At 44.0% G+C, this 19,287-nt stretch overlaps 1 protein-coding gene across 7 annotated transcripts; it reads right to left on the reverse strand.

The window, feature by feature from the left end:
- Positions 1–631: 631 nt before the first annotated feature.
- nacc1b (nucleus accumbens associated 1, BEN and BTB (POZ) domain containing b) lies at positions 632–19,179 on the reverse strand. Of its 7 annotated transcripts, XM_076727731.1 has the most exons (9): positions 19,145–19,179; positions 17,237–17,397; positions 8,588–8,738; positions 7,388–7,630; positions 5,721–5,942; positions 3,783–4,242; positions 2,581–2,878; positions 2,185–2,282; positions 632–1,928 (listed from the first exon to the last, which is right to left on the reverse strand). In XM_076727731.1, exons 3-9 carry the CDS (start codon positions 8,711–8,713, stop codon positions 1,594–1,596), a joined length of 1,782 nt encoding a protein of 593 aa, XP_076583846.1. In that variant the 5' UTR covers positions 8,714–8,738; positions 17,237–17,397; positions 19,145–19,179; the 3' UTR covers positions 632–1,593. The 7 variants fall into 7 exon arrangements, with proteins under 7 accessions (XP_076583846.1, XP_076583845.1, XP_076583843.1 ...); XM_076727730.1 differs by lacking the exon at positions 19,145–19,179 and having other exon boundaries at positions 3,783–4,239; positions 17,237–17,420; XM_076727728.1 differs by lacking the exons at positions 17,237–17,397; positions 19,145–19,179 and adding an exon at positions 16,206–16,258 and having other exon boundaries at positions 3,783–4,239.
- Positions 19,180–19,287: the final 108 nt, after the last annotated feature.

Genomic DNA, 19,287 nt, shown 5'->3' on the forward strand with positions numbered 1-19,287 from the left:
CGCTCTCGTCTCTGCTGCAGCGCACACACAAACCGTGCGGCCGTACAAACACACACCTACACATGCACACAGAGCTGTATTCCTTGCAATGTACCAGTGCCTGAATTAGCACCTTTGTCCATGCCAGGCGAGCACGCATCCAGGCAGCAGAACCCGAGGAAACTTGTGCTGCTAAGTGGCATGGCTGCGAATATTTGTAGGGAAACAATTTAAACACGAGCTGAAAACAAAAGAACACCACCGCTGTATCTTCACACGCACACACACACACACACACACACACAGATCGTTCATTAGCTCGAAGGCAGAAACTCGTTTTCTCGTCTTTCCTTCAGATTTTAAAAAAAACGGGTGATAGACAGATATATAAATTGGATTGCAACTTGTATTTTTCTCCTTTTTTTTTTGCATTTTTTTAAATAAAACCACCCCTCTTCTCTTTCTGATACGTACAAAAACGTAGTTCGATTGTACTCATACCGCAGGAAATAACACAGTGCATTTATCACACGCAAACTCTTTGACAGTCGTCGAAGTTTCCTCAGGAGGCTTGGCAAAAAATCACACACAAAAAGGAAAAATTAAGAATTTAAACGTGAAAAAGTAAAACTGATTTTTTTTTCTTCTTTTTACATTTTAGGGTCAAAAAGTGGGGGAGGTTGGGGGGTAAAGGTTTTAAGCCAAGCAAACCTTAGTTTTTCCCATTTGCCACCACACTATCAGTCAGACCTCACCAGCATTTCTCTATGAGCTGGTAGGTCAGTATCCCAGCATGCCCAGCAGGGATTAAAACAACAGGGTCGGCGGGGTCAGGGAGATCATAAACCATGCCAATATACATATTAATATTCATTTCAACCCCTGACCTCATCAACCCCGTGCTCTCAGAGAAGCTTTCATCTGGCCATCCAGACGAAATAAAGCAAAACAAAAACAAACCAACAAATAAAAAACAGGGCTCTGTACAAGCTCAGTCCACCTCCACTGACTTACAACACTGCGGTCTGGATGCTTCTCCACGCATACATTCAATATCAAAACAGTGTTACCGGAGTTTGGGGAAGGAAGCGTCACTTTCTCCAAACAGGATTACCCTCCCGCCCCACCCCACCCCCCGCCCCTCCCCAGGGAATGTCTGTGATTGATTATGGTAAGAAAAGGGCCGTAGTGACAGTACACACTTTTAAAAACATAAAAATAAAGGCTGTAACAATCAGGTGCTGAAAGGTTGCAGAGGAATGAAGAGGTGGTGGTGGTGGTGGGGGGGGGGCTGTTAGTCAACCTCATCCCTCTGCTACCTTTCAATTTCTCTCTATCAGAAAAGGAAGGAGGAACAACCCGAAGAGAGGCATTCTGGGCCGCTGAGAGAGAGACAGAAACATGGACAAATGTAGGAAGGAAAGCAGAACAAAGTGACCGAAAGAGGCGTAAAAGAAGAAACAGATCCCCAAACACGTGGCGGCTAGGAGACGAGCGACAACTACCATCACGACCACAGTGGCCACCGTTCTCTACTCATCGCCCCAGAGAAATGCCATCCCTCCCTCCATCATCTGTCCATCTGTCCATTCATCTATCTGTCCGTTCACTCACTCAAAACAAAGTGCTGCCGTCTCCTCCCGCCGCCTGGAGGGTGTCTGCTGGCGTGGCTCCACCTCCAACTTCGTTATTGTTGCCGGCCGCCGTCGCTGCTGCCGCCACGGCTTCCAGGGAGGCGGGATCAAAGCCTTGCTCCGCCCCCAGCGCATCTGCCTCCATCTTCACGCTGTCGGCCAGGAAGGCGGAGTAGGCATCGCTGTCGGCCATCAGCAGTTTAAGCTTGGGGATCCAGCTCTTGCGGACGACGCGGCGGGCGTTGGTGCACATGTCGGCCGCGATGGCGTTCATCTCGCTCTCCTTGAAGCTCGGTGCAAAGTTCTGGCAGTAAACTGCAGGAAAGGCAAGAGATGAGAAAGTGAAAGACAGGAAGATGAAGAAAGAAACAGATATACGCCAAAGGCAAAAGAAGAAGAAGAATCGTAAAATGGACATTTCAAAGCTGTAATGGGAAGATTAGCTCGTGAGCAGCTCCAGGAGATAACTCACAGTATTTACAGTATTGAAAACACAGTTTGTGTGTGTGTGTGTGTGTGTGTGTGTGTGTGTGTGTGTGTGTGTGTGTGTGTGTGTCTGTGTATGACTCACATTTGACAGCGTGCAGCACTCTGTTGTCCAGGGGTTTACGACTGGGGTCGTTGGTTGAAGAGCGGATGCCAGTCCCACAGCTGTTAGCCAGAGTGCTCCTGAAGAAAAACAAAGAAAACAACAGATATGAGGCACACAAAGTAGTCGTATGCAGTCATTTTAAGGCATGCTGTGATGAATACTGACACACACAAAATCCAAATTTCCAAACCTGAGTCGATCGATAGGAAAAATTGAGTCAATGCCAAAAATGGACTGACTCCGCTTGTAGTCTAGCTCACAGCCTGCAGTCTATCATTCACTGCAGCTTGTACAATACAGTATCCATCTTTGGTACACACTCTGCTACGTTCGACAAACTTTATGTTTAGCAGGTGAAAGGCGTTGAACACTGACCTGTCGAAGAATGCAGCCAGCAGGCGTCTGAGCAGCACTTTGTGGCGGGTGCCAGCGCTGACGTGGCAGTTCATGAGCTGAGCGCGGGAGATGAAAACGGACGTGCCGCTCACGAGCTCCAGCTTCTCTGCCGGGTCGCCCTCCTCGTACAGCTTCGGGTGGCAGCGGTTCCCGATCTGGCTGATGAGCTCGGCGGGCAGCGACGCCAGGTCCTGCCGGGATCGCGCCCCTCTGCCGCCCCGCCCGCCGCCTGAGTCTGGGGCCAAGTCTGGAAGAGCCTCCACCCGCTCCCCAACCACTGAGGAGGGAATATCAGCATCAGCTCTTTCCTCACATGCTAGAGCGTGTGCACATTAACATTTAAATGCACACATATTGCACTTCAGAACAAAATGTAATTATTGTTATGAATTCATGCTGATGCCAAAATGATTTTATCTGTTAATACACAGAAGCAAAATGGTTTAAGTGCTGTAAAAAGATGTAACCCTCAGTCCTTTAACCCAAAGCCCTGTTGACTTTGTTTCATGTTGTTTTTCTCAAAACATTCAACTGAAAAAAAAAACCCTCCGAGCTAATTTTAACCATGATATAAAGCAAGATAATTCACTCCAAAGTGTGCGTTGAGAGGACTGTAACAGAGGCGATCGCACTCCACTTTCCATTGGGTGCTTGTTTGAGTCCATTCATGCATTAACATCATCATCCTCCAAAAGTGCTTTTATTCATACTGTAGTCAGCCAGAATTAAAGAACGTAAGTGCACTTGATACCAAACACTCAGATGATTCGGTTCACTGGAGATGCGTGTGGCTCCAGAGGAGGACCTGAACAAGCCTGGACCTCAGACTTAAAAGGTAATTATGCACACTTCTCGTGTATTTTGAACAAACTCCAGTTTGTATAACTGTTGGTGTTTTGGATTTGTAATTCAAACAACCGTCTGAGAGTCCTTTTTGATTAAATAAACTATAAACAATTCATAAGCTTAAGGCGGGACCTACAACTTTTCAGTGGTTTCAATGTTGAGAACATTTCATTCTCCTCAACATCCTCCACTCCCGAGAAGTTCGGATAAACAAACCTTGTGCGACTGCTGCTTATAAACACACTACAGCAGGACTCGCACATCAGAAGGCAGAATCTCGAGATTTACATGAAAACGCAGGGACCTTGAAATGAACTCGCGCTGTCGGAGCTCACCTGCTGCTCCAGCGTTCAGCATGCTGTACATGGTGTACATGTTGCAGATCTGTCTGTACTGCTCTTCGGCGCTGTCATCCGCTATGTCGTCCTCTTCCTCGTCATCGTGGTAACTAATTGGAGAGTCGCTGGTGTACATGCTCAGTGTGCCCGGGCTGGTGCCTTCAGGGGTCCCGCCGTTGTTGTTGTTGTTGTTATGGTTGCTGTTGAGTCCGGCTGCTCCCACTGAAGTGGCGCCGCCGCCCACCATGGCTGCATTGGCTGCAAGTCCGCGCCCAGAGGCGTCCTGGGTGGCGTTGTTGGAGGAGGACGAGGACGAGGAGGAGGAAGAGTAGCGTGCAGCCTTCCTCATCCCACCTCCTCCGCCCCCTCCAGACCCTCCTCCTCCGTCACGGTTGCCCCCCTCCCACAGCCGCTTGGCCACGGGGGTGCAGACCACCGAGTAAGGAGAGCCCTCCTGCTGAGGGAGAGAGAAACAGTGGTTATTCACTTTCAGCTCGAAGTAATTAACAAAAAAACTAAGAAGAAACTTCATCAAATACACTAAAATATATTTAATTAATTCAATTTCCAAAAAACAGACCTTCAATGCCCAACTTTAGTATCTAACAGCTGATACTCGTCGCTACAGACATGTACCAGTAAACACCCAAAGAGGACTGAGGCTCAGTGCTCACTGCTAAGTGCCAAATGTTAGCTCCATTAGTCTTTGGCAAATAAATCCATATACTTCTCCCACTTCACTAGTTGCTGACATTTCCAGCAACATCTTAAATGACTCTGTTCTACAAATCTGTAACTGTGTGCAAATCAAAAATACAGTCTCAAATGCTGACTGTGCAGAAAAGTCTGGTGCCTAAAAGTACACAAGTCAGTGTTAACAACATGCTGCCTTGATCATGTTTTACCAACGTTTCACGCTTAATCAGCCAAATCTGGCGACAGTTTTCAACGATAGAGCACGCTGTTTTTTTCCTCAGCCATCTACAGACAAATCTGTACATCTGATGCGTATTTGTGTTACTTGACTGTCTAAATCCCAAACTATGTGTGAAGATCACACTGCTCCCCCAGTGCAGCCCCTCCCTCTGCGGAAAGCCACGACTGTAGCAAACACACTGCTATGCAGATTAGCGCCTGACATCATACGGTGACCATTTTTGAGGAGATGCTTTTCTCTAATTAAATTACAATAAATTGGTTCATCCACTTTTGCTTTTACCTGTTTTTCAACTAAAATGTCTCAACAGATTATTTGTAAAGACCTCCAATCCTCCATCCTCGTATTGATTGAAAAGCAAGTGAGAGGAAACAAGAAGCAAACACGATAAAGCATGCATTGAGTCGCTGTCATGTGACGGTAAATGATGTGAGACGAACCGTTTACTACACTTTATGCTCCTTTATCACCCACAACTAATTAATACGGATGGTAATATGATGAAGCAAACCGCACTCCTCTCTCAGTATTAAGGCTCTTTGAAGCTTACAAAGTGGTTGACTGCATTCAATTTCAATGATGACCTCTGACCTTGACGATAAGTGATGTCTCTGCCTGAAAAACTTTCATAACTCCTTATGATTTATTTCAGAAATAACCTTCAGGTTATGATTTGTCAAAAAATATGCATATATGGTATTTAAAAAAAAAAAAAAAGCTTTTCAGCTGCCGTTACAACAAGCCAACTCTCTTTTTTTTGTAGCTGGAGCTACTGGGAGTGAGCTTTCCTTGAAAGCCTATCAAAGCCTTTTCAAATCTCAAACTCAAAGAGCCACCTACTCACCGTGCCCTGTTTCAAATGACGTCAACGCAGAATGATGATTTATTATCTTTTCAGACCACTTCAGATAATTCACCGATAGAAAACGCCTTGCTGCTGTTAATTTCCTCGTCAGTGCAACACTTTGCTTGTTTTAAGGTCGTCGGAGGCTGCCTACCTGCTGTGGCTGTGGGGCGGGCTGAGGTGTGGAGGCTGTCTGTTCCGTCTTCACCTTGGACACCAGGGGCAGGGGTGTGAGACAAGAGCTGGGTCTTCCTGCAGCTGTGGCAACAACGCCAACTCCGCCGCCTCCCACCGTTTGAGTGACGGGGCTCTGGGGCTCAGAGCTTGGGGTCTCCTCGGTGTGGAGACCCTGGGAATCACAGCTTGGAGATGAGACCTGGAGGTGTGGTGGCACAAAGAAAGACAAGTTTCATTTCATTGACATCATTACCTATGAAAATACAGACACACATATATCGTGCCAATATGCATCAAGTATGGAAAACCAAAGCCTGGCGTCACACTCACATGATCTCATTTACTTATTCTGTGGTCAGTTTCAGGCTGCTGGTCCAAATAAAACCCTCTGACAGCTTGTGTGTTTCTGATAATTTTCCTGAAATGTTCTGTAGCTGAAAAAATAAAAGCTACAGTATATTAAGAATCCGTAGATCCAGTTTATTTTGCTCAAATATGGCATCGGAAAAGTTTTGGTCTTGGTAGCAAAGCTTGCAAATCATACCTGCTTTTTGTAATTAGGTAATATAAAGGATAAGCATTCCTTCTTTTGCACATTTCCTTGCCAGCGACAGCCGTGATCAGACATTATGGTTACTGGTCGTAGGTCTGTGAATGCTATATCTCAATTCCCACTTAGGATAAGATGATGAAGTGACATTTCTTTATCCAACGGGTCAAAGGTCACATCATAATGTTCTGCTAAAACACTTATCTGGTCATTGTTTCATAATTTCTGGTCATGTTGCCAACACTGACAACAACTTTGTGCTCTGAACCAGATTTATTGGCCAAGCATGTGAGCACATGAAGGGAATCTGACTCTGTTTATTGTCTCTCTCAATGAACTTAGACACTAACAGACATACAGCGGGCTCATTGGTTCTGCTGATATTGAGCTTCGGGTGATTGTCGTTGCACCATGTGATGAAGCTCTCTATCAGTCCTTTGTACTGCTCTGTACAAAAAAGTCTCTAACTGAAGACAGCATGTTTCTCACTGGAAATTATTCACTAGAATCATCGGGCACACAACCGCGAGGTGGTAATTCTGGTTAGTATCAAACATAAGTTCACAATATTCCTTGGGAGCTTGCCAAAGTGGCCTGTGGAGTTGCCAAACTCTACAAAACACCACCATGTCTGACAACCAGCATTTCAAGCCCAGCAAGCAATTTAACACATCCTGCAGTAGCAAATACTGTAATTTTTCTTAACATACATCACGTAACACATATCTACTGCCATATTAACTCTGTGTCTGGAGGTGTTAAGGGGTACTTTAAAAGAAAATCAGTTTCTACTCATTAATATGCAGATTTATGCAGCAAGGCACTCAAATCTAATCAGATCATCTGCTACTATAGAGGGAACCTGTAGTGTCAGTACGATGTTTCAATTATTCTTTTGTCACAAGAACGTGTCTACAACCGCAGACAACCCCATGACAACATCACGCATAATGCCTCTCTCACACAAGCACGCACACACATACATACGGTGACAGCTCTTAAAAAAGGCTATTAACACTATATAGAAAAACACCTGCATTCAACTTTAAAGAACAACTGAATCATTGCTTATGAATGCTTCATCGGCTGTTTACCTTGAGGAAAAACTCTGTGCCTTTCTCCATGATCTGCTGGATCTGGAGGAAGCCAGCGGTGTACATGAGCAGGAACTGGTCTCCAACGTTCATGCTGAGGCGTCCTGTGTAGCAGAAGGCCAGGATCTGCTGGAAGCTCTGCGGCTGCACGGCCGGGGGGAGCTCCACCACCGAGCTCTTCCCGCCGGTGTTGAACAGATCCCGGAAGTAGGAGCTGCTGGCTGCTAGCACCGCACGGTGGGCCTGAGGGGTAAACAGCAGAGAAAGGTAAATCAGAATTATACTGAAATCTGTGCAGTGTAAGTATCAGGATTCATATCCAAAAAAAAGTGGCTGATCTGGTTTGAGCTTGCTTGTGAGTGCAGTCAAACATAAGGACGCAGAGAACCCAAACGGCACGAATGAAGTGGAAGACCAGCTGCATCTCAGCCATGTTTACAGTTACCTTCAGTGGGATCTATTTTGAACTGCAACTGAAAAAGAACATTTGTTTTCCAAAAGCATCTAACTGTAAAAGAATCATTTCCCATTACGTTTGCAGCAACTTCTGAAAGAAAGCCAAGTTTCTAATTGTGGCCTTACAAATTGTATTGAACAGTTGCAAAGCCAAAGATTTATTCCCCGGGTGAGAGAGGTGGCCAGAGGGAGCTCAGAAAATCTATTAGAAATTATTTAAAGCAGCAGTCTGGCAGTTTTTGACCTGGGCCATATTTTCCTGTCTTGCCTATTGATTTTGACCAAAATCTTGGCAATACCCCCGACCGAGGAACTAATTACGCCTTACAGCAGCACTCACGACCAGTATTACAGGGCCAGTGAACAACTGAAAAAATTAAAACTGAAAAACAGAAACTGCTCAGTTCGGCGAGAGACAAATCAGCAAAAACTGAACTGAAACTGTTTAAACTTGGCTTTCTTTTACAGTTTTGATTCCAGCTATTCTTTGGTCACTCCTGTATCTTGTTTGTCTACGAGCTCATTTGACAGGTAAGATGAACAATAGGTCAATGTCCCAGAAAAAAATATAGTTCTTCAGACAAATCCCTTAGCCGCTAATTACTCCAGTGCAGCTGTTAAGTAATCAATAACAGAAGACTATGGTCCCACTGTGCAGCTCCCATGTGAACTTTTACACAACTCTGACTATCAGCTGTCACTCCTTGAACAGGTAACGCTTAAAAAAAAAAAAAAGTTTGGGACCTTGAAGGCGTGTCCCTTGACGACCACGGAGACATCACAGTAGAGGCCCTGCAGCCGCTGCTCATTCAGACACTCCAAGATGTTGTTGCCAAAGTTAGGGATCGCCATCTGCAGCGTCTGAGCCATAACGCTCTGCCCAGCACCACAGGGTCTGCAGAAGACAGAGAGGTAGAGGTTAGAGGAGATGTAACAGGATTTACGTCAATGGATGAGATGTAGGACAGAAGAATGGAAAGAAGACGGAGGGGGAGGAGGGATGTACAGATGAAGGGATGGTGGGGACATAGACGATTGAGGGGAAGGTGAGGAGGAGTGTGAGGAATGGCCAAAGGGAGAGATAACAGAGAAGTGACGAGGAAGAGAGGACGAGATGAGGCAGCGGGACAGAAGAGCAGAGAGTAAATAAAGGAGTGATGAGACGAGAGCAAAGCTGGACGACAAGATGTGCAAAAGGCAAACAAGAAATAAATGACGAGGGAGGAAAGAGACTTAAAATAAAGAAAGAGGGTTAGTGAAGTGTATGATGATTAATGAATTAACTATTTGGTAAACAACTTTAATTCAAAACTCCATCTTTCAAATGAAAGAGACTTTTGGGCCACCAGCGGCAGTTATATAAGCCATCTTTCTCTTTTTTTTAACCTTGTTTCATTACATCTAATTCACAGTTAATAAACTGTTTGGTGGTTTTTGGCCTACTTTGTTATTTTCTCCACGCTCCTCCTCAGTCAAAACACACTCCCTTACATAACTCATCTACTTCACTCGTCTTCGTCACCATCCAACAAAGAAGCCTGTGATCAAAGTGGAGGAACTGTCAAACTTGGAACAAAAAAAAATCAACAAGGGATTTATCTCTAAAGTCAATTTTTGCTTAAGACTGAGGGCATCACTTCTGAGTGGACCCTTTATTTTTGTTTATAAATGCACAATGCATACAGAGAGGTACTCTAATGCCGAGCAGGATGAAGCAGACGTAAACAGATGAGAACAAAAAGGTGAGTCATTGGTCCACTGACCAAATACATTTCAATATAAGATCATGACCTCTAAGTGACTAATGGTGTACAAGCTTCGTGGCTACACACAAGTATGTGGACAGCAGCTGGTTCTGAGGAGATGATGTTGAGCTCCTGGCCTGGCTACAACCCAAAACAAACCACCAAAAGGAAACAATATGATCATGATTAGCCTCCTCCACTGGGAAGAAGACTTGCAGGCAAGACCTAGTGACCCAAACAGCAAGTCAACTCTGTCCAATTTTATTTATACAGCCCGATATCACAAATCATTATCTCCCTCAAGGGGCTTTATAATCTGTACAGCCCACAACACCCTCTGTCTTTGACCCTCGATTTGAATGAGGAAAATTCCCCAAAAAACCCTTTTAATGGAGAAAAACATGGAAGAAGCATCAGAAGAGGCATCCCTCTCCAAGTGCATGCAGTAGGTGTCATGTGCACAGAATAGATTCACAACAGAAAATTACAGTATATACAATTATGACCAAATGTGAAACAAAAACAGCAGTTCTATGACCTCCAGCTCTCCGTGACTGCTGGGGAGAACATACATTGATGCAGCATCCAAAGAGCAAAAGGTTGCAGAGAGGGAAGGTCAGCAGAAACTCCACGTTTCAAGTTGACTGACTCTTTGCCATCTGCTCAACTGAACGGAAACTCCTCAAACTTCATGATAATTAGAAAACGTTCATCGGGTCCGGGTCACACCCGACCCGTGGTCCATGGGAGACTGTGAATGTGCCGCTAAGAGGTCGTATGCAAAATATATATAAACCAGCATTTGTCAAACTATTCCTCAGTAAACTAGCTTCATGTGGAGTTGATATTCAAGATTATTCATCCTTCAAGCTCTGCTCTGCAGAAAAAGACACAATCATCAGCTACTGCACACACAGAAAGTTCCCTCACTGCTGCACCACTCAGGCTGCAGCTGATGACTTCCATTATCAAGTAGTACATCTATTATTTTATGACTGATTGCTTATGCTACAGACAATGCCCAATGCATGTTCCAAGAGCCCACGCTGTCACGTTCCAAGCGCTTATTTTGCCTTCACAACCATTAAAAGTTTGTAATTATATGAGGTAGAAAACAACAATCCTCGTAATGGAGCAGCTAGACTGGAGCCTGCAAATTTTTGACATTTATATTCAATAAATTACTTTAAACAACTGATTAAGAATTGTATCCTTGATTATGGGTTGATGGACTAATTCAACTTTGTCATTATATTTGCAAAACAAAGTCTTGTCATTTCATGACAGTGAAATGAATAATTGATTAATCGACTAATGATTTCAGCACTGTGCACCACAGTATTAATATTCATTTACATCAGGAGCGCCCTGACTTTTCCCTTGGAGGGACAAAACTGAAACTTAATGGGGGGCCATGGGCCAAAAGCAAACACCTAGGATCCCAAGTTCCCTTAATTGACTGATTTCCTGCGCAGTCACTCTCTCCACCATGCCCAGATAATGACAATTAATTAATAATTCAGTATCACACATATTCATAAGAGCATTTTTACCTAATGAAAAATAAAACAGCATAAACAGCTATTTAGTTTTTTTAATTTCATTTTTCTTAATCACTAGAAACATCTAAAAAGGGACAAATGAAACCTCATGGTGGGCCAACTTTGGCTCGCAGGCCCCATTTTGGCCAGCCCTGATCTACATAAACTACACATTAAATAATTGTGTACATGCAATTGTTTAAGCAAAAAACTGTGTTAATTGGTTTTTGAATAATACATGTGCCCCCCTTCGTTTTAAGGGCCGCTGGAGCATTTAGAAAAAACAGGTCACCTAAAAAAGGTGTAAAACCATCCATCCACCACACTCGACTGCATGACAACAGCAAATCCGAATACAACTGCAAGTTTCCACTCCAATCTCAATTATCACAAACCAAGATGTACACCAAGATGTGGTAATTGATATGCACAGCAACAAAATAGCGTATAACAAGCCATACACACAAAAAAAAACAGCGAAAAAAGGCACAATGACAAATGCTGAGTAATAAATACTGCTGTACCGCTCAGCACTATATGTGGGTGTTCAGCCTTAGCGAAGTAAATGCAGACTGATCAGGGATTACAGGCACCGAACTTTATCCCCTCATAGGAAACCACAAAGCAACTTATCATGAGAGGACTGAAAACAGTTGGGACTCTCGCTGACAAGCTGAGCATTGCAGGGTGTTAGTTTCATTAAACCTCACTGATTGGCTTTTGTGAATGTCACTCGGAGAAACTGGACAACTTCTCACTCTGGGCCACACTGTTAGAGGCAGCCACCTTCAGCCTGCTTTTACTGCACAAGGGACTCATAACAGTCTGCACCAACCAGCAACCAACAACCAACTTGAATTTTAGCTTGAATAGGACGCTTGCCTCCACAGCTGGAAAATGTAAACAAAACCCACACAGCTCAATTGTCCTCACATAATATACATAAAAAAAACTTTGCCAACAAAACCTACTGAAACTGATATTGGATATGGCCGCGGGACAAAAATGTCTCCATCATCTACATCTACGAATGTGCAAGTTCAAATTCCTGCACCAATCATTGGCAAAAGGAAAACCCCAGAGGGGATGGCGCTCTGCTCCTTCAACAGCTACCATCCACATGTTCCTGAGCAGGATCTTCAAGTGAAAATTTACACTAAAAAGCATTTAATCACTAACACGTTGGGCAGGGGTGGCACATGGAAAAAATTATTCTCCTTCAGTGGAGCTGCTCCTTAGTCAACAATAAAGCGCTTGCATGAAGCACAATGGCAGCCAAATGGTTACCGTGTGCCCTTCGCAACACTGCTGGTTTGATTCGTGTCATACTCCCATGTTTCCTGTCTGCTTGTGCTGTCTAACAAAAGGAAGAAAAAAATCAGAACAATTTCTATAAAAAAAAAAAAGTAAAGAAAAATAAAGATGGTGGCTGTAATGGGAAACTTCCAGGTGTGAATGTGAAGCGGGGTGCTGCAGCATCCATGCTATGCAAACCTTACCTAGTTGAAAAAAATTGCACTACAGGCGGTCCTGAGCGACCGCCTAACGCCCACATAAGGGCAACCCTGAGAATAGAGGGCCATCAGCATTTCATCATAATTAATTTTCATGTTTATGGCAACTAATTAATTTTGATAGATATGGGCATAGTATGTAGGGCAGCGGGCTAAGAGAAAGAGTAAAGCATGATTATTTACAACCCCTGTGCTGCACGTTTCATTGAAAGTGTTTTCATTTTATTTTCAAATGTTCTGAGATGAAAATCCTATTAACACATTCACAGTTATGGTTAAAATAACAACGCTGGTTATCAGCATCTCTGGTGTTTTTAAACAGCCAGGAAGCAATATTAATATGTGTATTAATTGTGTAAACTGCCATTATAATATTATTATGCTAAATTAATTAGGCTGCCATATTCTGGACAAAAACAATTAAGATTGCAGACTGCTTATTGGATTGGGAGCATTCTGTGCAATTTGATCTGAATAACTTTTCCATAATATCAAAACAACAACAAAACTATTAGCGCCTGAGTGTATAAATTACAATTTCAGTTCTCTACTACTTATTTCACTATAATCAATTGACATAACCAAATCAACGCTTGCTGGCCATTGTGCCTTGACATTATCGTGCCTTGACAGTCCCTATCGATGTAAAGAAATCAATATGCATTACATTAACATAATTATTATTCAACTTTATTGATCAGAGTGAAAGAGTGATACTTTCTTCATGCATTCTGGGTCTTATCCAGGATTTGTTTACATACATTACTCCCATTTTAATTAGTTTATCATGATCTTAATGGTAATGTGGGTTTCTGTCTAATCAAAAGAGGTTACGGTACCTAAATTGCGGATAGAGCTGCACGATTAAGATTAAAAGTTGCTAGTTTTGAGTGTGGGACTGGTTGGGAAAACTCAAAGTACTAAAAATGTGTGATGTACACTGACTGCTGCCTCACATCTGCACTTCCTGTGGCCTCGCGCGAGCAACTGAACCGACAGGTGTCCCGGTGGAGCTTCCAAGCGACCAATAGCAGATGCCCGTGGTGGTTTCCAGGTGTAAATATGTGCAATCATGTGAATAATAAGCAGGCGGTTACTAAGACAAGGCATTTGTGTGATGAAGATCTTCCCTCAATTAAAGGTAAAAACATAAAGTAGCAGCAGGGAAAATGCAAAGGCGATGAAGATATTTGCATTCAGGCACAAGCATTTGTGAAACTGTGTGTACAGTGTCAGCCTAAAAGCACACTTTCTCTTTCAAAGGAGTGAACTGCTTGCCTGATCTGACTCAAACACACTGTGGAGCATTGAGATGTCATCCAAGGACATCCTACCAGCCACCTTTTCCTCCTCGCAGGTCAGAGAGGTCACAACAACTTCCAGGAAACATCAAGGGGAGTTAATTCACACCACTTGACCCTTGCCCTGCAGTCCCCATGTGCCCCATTATATGTTCTGACTTCATGCTAAACTGTGTGTGTGTGTGTGTGTGTGTGTGTGTGTGTGTGTGTCTGAGTGTGTGTCCTCTACAACTTTTACAATTAATCTCCAGTGTCACAAACTCTGGTTTACTTTATCCACACTAACCACATGCTCCAGCTAACACCCAAAGAGAAAAAAAAAAAAAAAGTAACTTGATCACTGCAGCCATCTTGCTGGCGTATAATCAATCCAGGCAACTATTTGAATCAATCTTAACACAAGCTTGAGATATCAACATCAGTCACTGTCTAATCATATTCAGTTTCCTGGTTTAGGGAGGTTAAAGGTGGCCTGTTAGCAAGTAGCAAGCTATGCTAAGGCTAACACTGGCATGAGTAAAACACTTCACCTATACATTTAATTCGCCAACATGCCTTCAAATCACATGTTAAAAAAAAAAAAAAAAATCCCAGCCTTGTGTGGCCTTTAGTTTACAGACATCTCAGGCTGAAAACGCTCTATTTGCATTCACACTCGTGGGCAGAAAGGCACCAAAATGTGGCTATAGTGTAGCCTCCCTTGAGCACCACTAGAGCTGAAACTTCAAAACCGAAATGTTATTTATACACATCAATTATACATCAATTAATCTCACATGAAAGTCTAGCCGAGTCGATGTCTCGCCGGTAAACGCCTCAAGAGAGAAAGAGCCCGCCGCCAGCGGGGCAGCAGGGCAGTCAGACTGGGCAGAGAGCTCTCGGTGCCCCGCCGTGTGCCAGCCTCGATGCCCGGTAGGATTTGGGAGTCCTCGGCTGGCCCGGGCCGGTGTGTGCGTGCGTTCAGCGGAGGGAGGGAGCGGGCAGCAAGCGGAAAAGGGACAAAAAGAGAGCTCTTCTTCTTTATTTTGTATGCCAACCCCGGTTTCAACTCCCCTCGGCGCACACACGTTTACCGTCCGAGGAACCGGGGACACGAAATCTGCCACAAAAATAGTCGAGGGGATAAAATATTCAGCAGTTCAGCGCTTTCCCCCTCTCCCCTCTTTCCGTGCCAGCACGGTGTGATGTCCGTTTGGACCGAGCTCCCTCCTCCTCCTCAGGCCGAACGGCAGCTACCGATACGGGACAGACACGCGTTGTTCCCCTCCAAAATGTCGCTTATGATATATCACAGCGAATAAATTATTTATTAAATCTCCACCAAAAGCGGAACTCCAGAAGCCACACGGGAAACGTTCACTTGGCGGAATCTTTCTGTTTTAACGGTATTTTTTTTACCAGAGGAGAAAGGGGTCTATAGCGGAGGGCGATACAGGCACTCCATCTTTAGCCGACATCAACAGGTCATCCCGGGACACAAATGCGCTGCAACTGTGGGCGAGACAGACGGATGGATCCGGCATGGCGAGAGGAGAGAGGAGAGGAGGGGAAAGGAAAGTAGGGGGTTGGCTGTAAAATCTTAACCCGTTTACCGACAGGACACCATTACACTGGGCGAATCAACGACTGCCTGCGGTTTTCAAATACAGCGTCTTAGGAAGAAAGACTGCACCCCCTCCCCAAACACCAAGTACTTTTTCAGAAAGTTCAGGAATGCGGGAGAAAGAAGAGCGGAGGACTCATCAAGTCACTCACCGAGGGAAAGGGGGGACAGCCCGCGGCGACGAGTGAGTGAAGCCGGTGAAGTGGTTAAAGTTTGGTCTGTCCCCATGAGCCCATCCCCCATAGTAGCTAGCACAACTTTACCACCCCATCCCCTAAAAAAAAACAAAAAAAAAACCAATAGCCTAACCCCCACTTTAGCGCACCGCCGCAGACCATACACCACCCCACCATCCAAATTCACCCATCCGAAATGAAGAAGGCACCCCCACGCACACACATATACAGTTCGGGGCTCGGGACAACTGACCGACCCGTCTCGCCGGCCGAGCTCGAACCGTTGTCCTCGGTGACCCGCCGTGCTCAACTCACCCCCTCGGCTGTATTCCGCTGGAAAGTGTTTCAATGGAGGACCAGCGCGGAATAAGCAGTCTAGTGTCTCCCTCCGCCTCGCTACAGGCAGCCATTCATTGTGACTGTATGCTGTGAACCAGCAGCCGGAGCACGCACACAATTCATGCATACACGTACATACTTACACGTGCGCGCGCGGGGGGCACGCACGCACCCACACATGCAGGCGAGGAGAGGAGCGCAGAGCTATCGAGGAGGGGGACGCAGAGGAGAAGAGCGGGGATTTTTTTTTTTTTTTTTTTTTTTTTTTTTTTTTTAACTCTCCCAGGGTTTGCAGACGGATCGCAGAGCTACCGATCGACTAGACAGACAGGTAGAAGGACCCTCACGAGGAGGCTCGTTACTTTCGCCAGTTATGTAACGAATTAGCACCTCATGTACTGTAATTTCAGATAACAATAGTGTCTATGTTAAATTAGGTGGGAGAACTGGACTGCTTCCCATCAGCCAAACATAATTTATCATGGTTATTCTCAAAGCTTAAAAACTATTTTTTACATTTAAACAATGCAATGATGCACATACCTGGTAATACAGTCAGACTAAATGAAGCTTTGTCAGTGTCATAGTGTAAGCCAAACTAAAAGGCGAGTTTACCTGCGTGGTTATCATAACAGACCTTGTTAAATCCTTACTTTTGTCACCAAAGCCCTTAAATAGTATGGCTGGAGGCAAATTATAGGCTCACCTCCACATTTAATTTGTTTTCCTCAGCATTACTAAAAATAACTTGGCACAGGCACAATCATTTGGATGAGTAATGGCAGAAAAGTTGACTTTAATGCACGTGGAAATACTGCGATTTTTATCCAGTCAAAACAATGGCCAGACGGCCAAAAGCAATGCTATTTGGCCTGTTTTTGTCCTTTTGAATTTGTATTGCATGTATTTTTATTTCATTTTATACTATCCCGTATTATTTTGTTTTGAATCTAGCCCGTGAGAGGCTACACCTGATCTTTTTGGCGGGGAAATCTAATGGAACGAGTAATATAGCAAATCAGGTCTCAGAAGTAATGGGATTACATTTGAATGAGTAACGGATCGCAGGTTTGAGCCGACGCGCCGCTGCAGGCAGGTAGACAGGCAGCGTCCCCAGCCGACCCGACTGTCTGAGCCCCACCCACCAGTCCACCCACTCAACCCACTCACTCACCGGAGTGTCTTCTCCCTTGGGTGGTGGAACCGACTCTCTCCTGACGGACACCGCGCAGGGGACCGCCGGTTCGATCCCGCTGTCTTGATGTGTGTGATAGTGCGTCTAGACTCCGGGCAGGTGAGCCCTCCGGGGCCTCCAGGCGCTGCGCACAGTGAATACTAAACAGGATGAGACTGCATTCAGGCACGGCACTGCGCTCCCCGCTCTCTCTCCCTGTCATGCCAAATACTATTAACTCTATAATTCTCCTGTGTCAGATGTATAGCGCCACGCTCTCTGGGCATTTATTGTCACAGCGCCCCCATCCAGATGTTCAGACTCGTGTGTATACAGTAGAGGCAAATTTTCCCCTCATCCACAGTCATCCATGTCCTATTTTATAAGAACTCGGTGCAAATCACAAAATAAACGGATGATGGCGGATGATATGACAGCAAGTGTGAAATGCTTGAACGTATACTGCATGTCAATGTAGGTCATGCATTTATCACAGACACAGGCCCATTTGTGAGGCAGTAGTGGGGGAGTGGAGGTGTGAAAATATTCAATTACAAGCAGAGCTGCAGCTAGGATTTTACAAATACTGAATAGAGAAAATCATGAATCCACCCCCAACACCAACACCGCCACCATCAAATATTTTTTCACCATAAAATGTCTCTCTTTTGAATTATTTTGATTTTTTCGGATTTTATTTTAATATTTTCAGATACATATTCATTTATTTTTGAACATGAAAGTCGAAATGCTGTTTCAGGAATGAACTTCTGTGAGATCAATTCTGCAGCCTCTCTTTTAGGATCATTTTGCTGGCCTAAATTGGTTACATTTAAACACACTGAGCCTACAAATATTGGTTTCTGAGTTGAGTTCTAAGTTTATGATTGCTGTTGATTTTCATTGTACATAAGGAGGCCTATGAAGTACAGAAGTAGTTATAATAATCAAAATGTTGAAATACCAAAAGTAAAAATATGAAGGCAAGTTTAGTTGAGTTAGCTTCATTGCTATTTACTGCCAGCATCATTTTAATGTATCAGATCGAGTTAAAGCTAATTTGAACTTTAAAAAATTATCTGACGTAGTTTACTTGAGGGTGCTTTAAAGGCTAACAGTACATCATAGTTTTTAAAGATGATGATGCGTTTATGTGTAAAATTTGAATGTGCAAATTAGCAACTAAAACTATCAAGTGTCAAATGGTTCAGCATAAAGAAGGTTGTATCTAATATTTGTGTATTAAATGTGCTGGAATGGAAGTACAAAGTTACATGAAAGGAACATAATAAAGTAAACCATAAAGTACCTAAGTACAATACATGAGTAAATGTACTGTACTTAGTTACTTTACATCACTGGCATAAGATCGCACTGACAGGGGGCCCTGAGACCCCATTTCTTGTGCAATGCGCACAATTTTTCAATGCCGAAATACTACCTGGGCCCAGATTTGCTGTTTGGTAATTTGATTAAATATGTTAATTTAAGAATATGAACCCTGAAATAATGAAGATTTTTGACTCACTGGCTCCCTACCAGACGTGGCTTTAAGAACAGGTGATGAAACAGGACCCCTGGATAATGTGCTTATAGTGGAGCGCATTTGACAAACCAGTAAAACACAGTAAACCTGCAGCTTCTGTGTAGTCTGCTGCTCGGGTAATCCACCCTTGCTCACTGCAGTGATAATAAAATGTAGCTGCAGAGTAACATGGAAATATCCTAAATCCTTGTTTATTTTTCACATTAAAGAATAGAATTCATATCAAATTACGGCCTCTTTTCTATACACTTAGCCTGTAAACTGTGAGAAACGCAGTCTGTATTATTTGTTATGCAGCTTTACACTCATGCCATAACGACCTGAATTCACTTTACTGTTCACGTAAGCAGCTCAGCGCTGACCTGCACTGACCTTCTTTTCTCCAAGGCAGTTTTTATCTTCTCACATCATAGGTCTGGGATATTTTGGTTAATCCATAGGCTATGTTTAGCCTTTTCATCAGAATGCATCGCCAACTTCAGGCACGGTGAGATTAAATTAGATT

The sequence above is a fragment of the Chaetodon auriga genome, chromosome 4 (genome assembly GCF_051107435.1).
Source record: "Chaetodon auriga isolate fChaAug3 chromosome 4, fChaAug3.hap1, whole genome shotgun sequence".
NCBI classification, from domain to species: Eukaryota; Metazoa; Chordata; class Actinopteri; order Chaetodontiformes; family Chaetodontidae; genus Chaetodon; species Chaetodon auriga.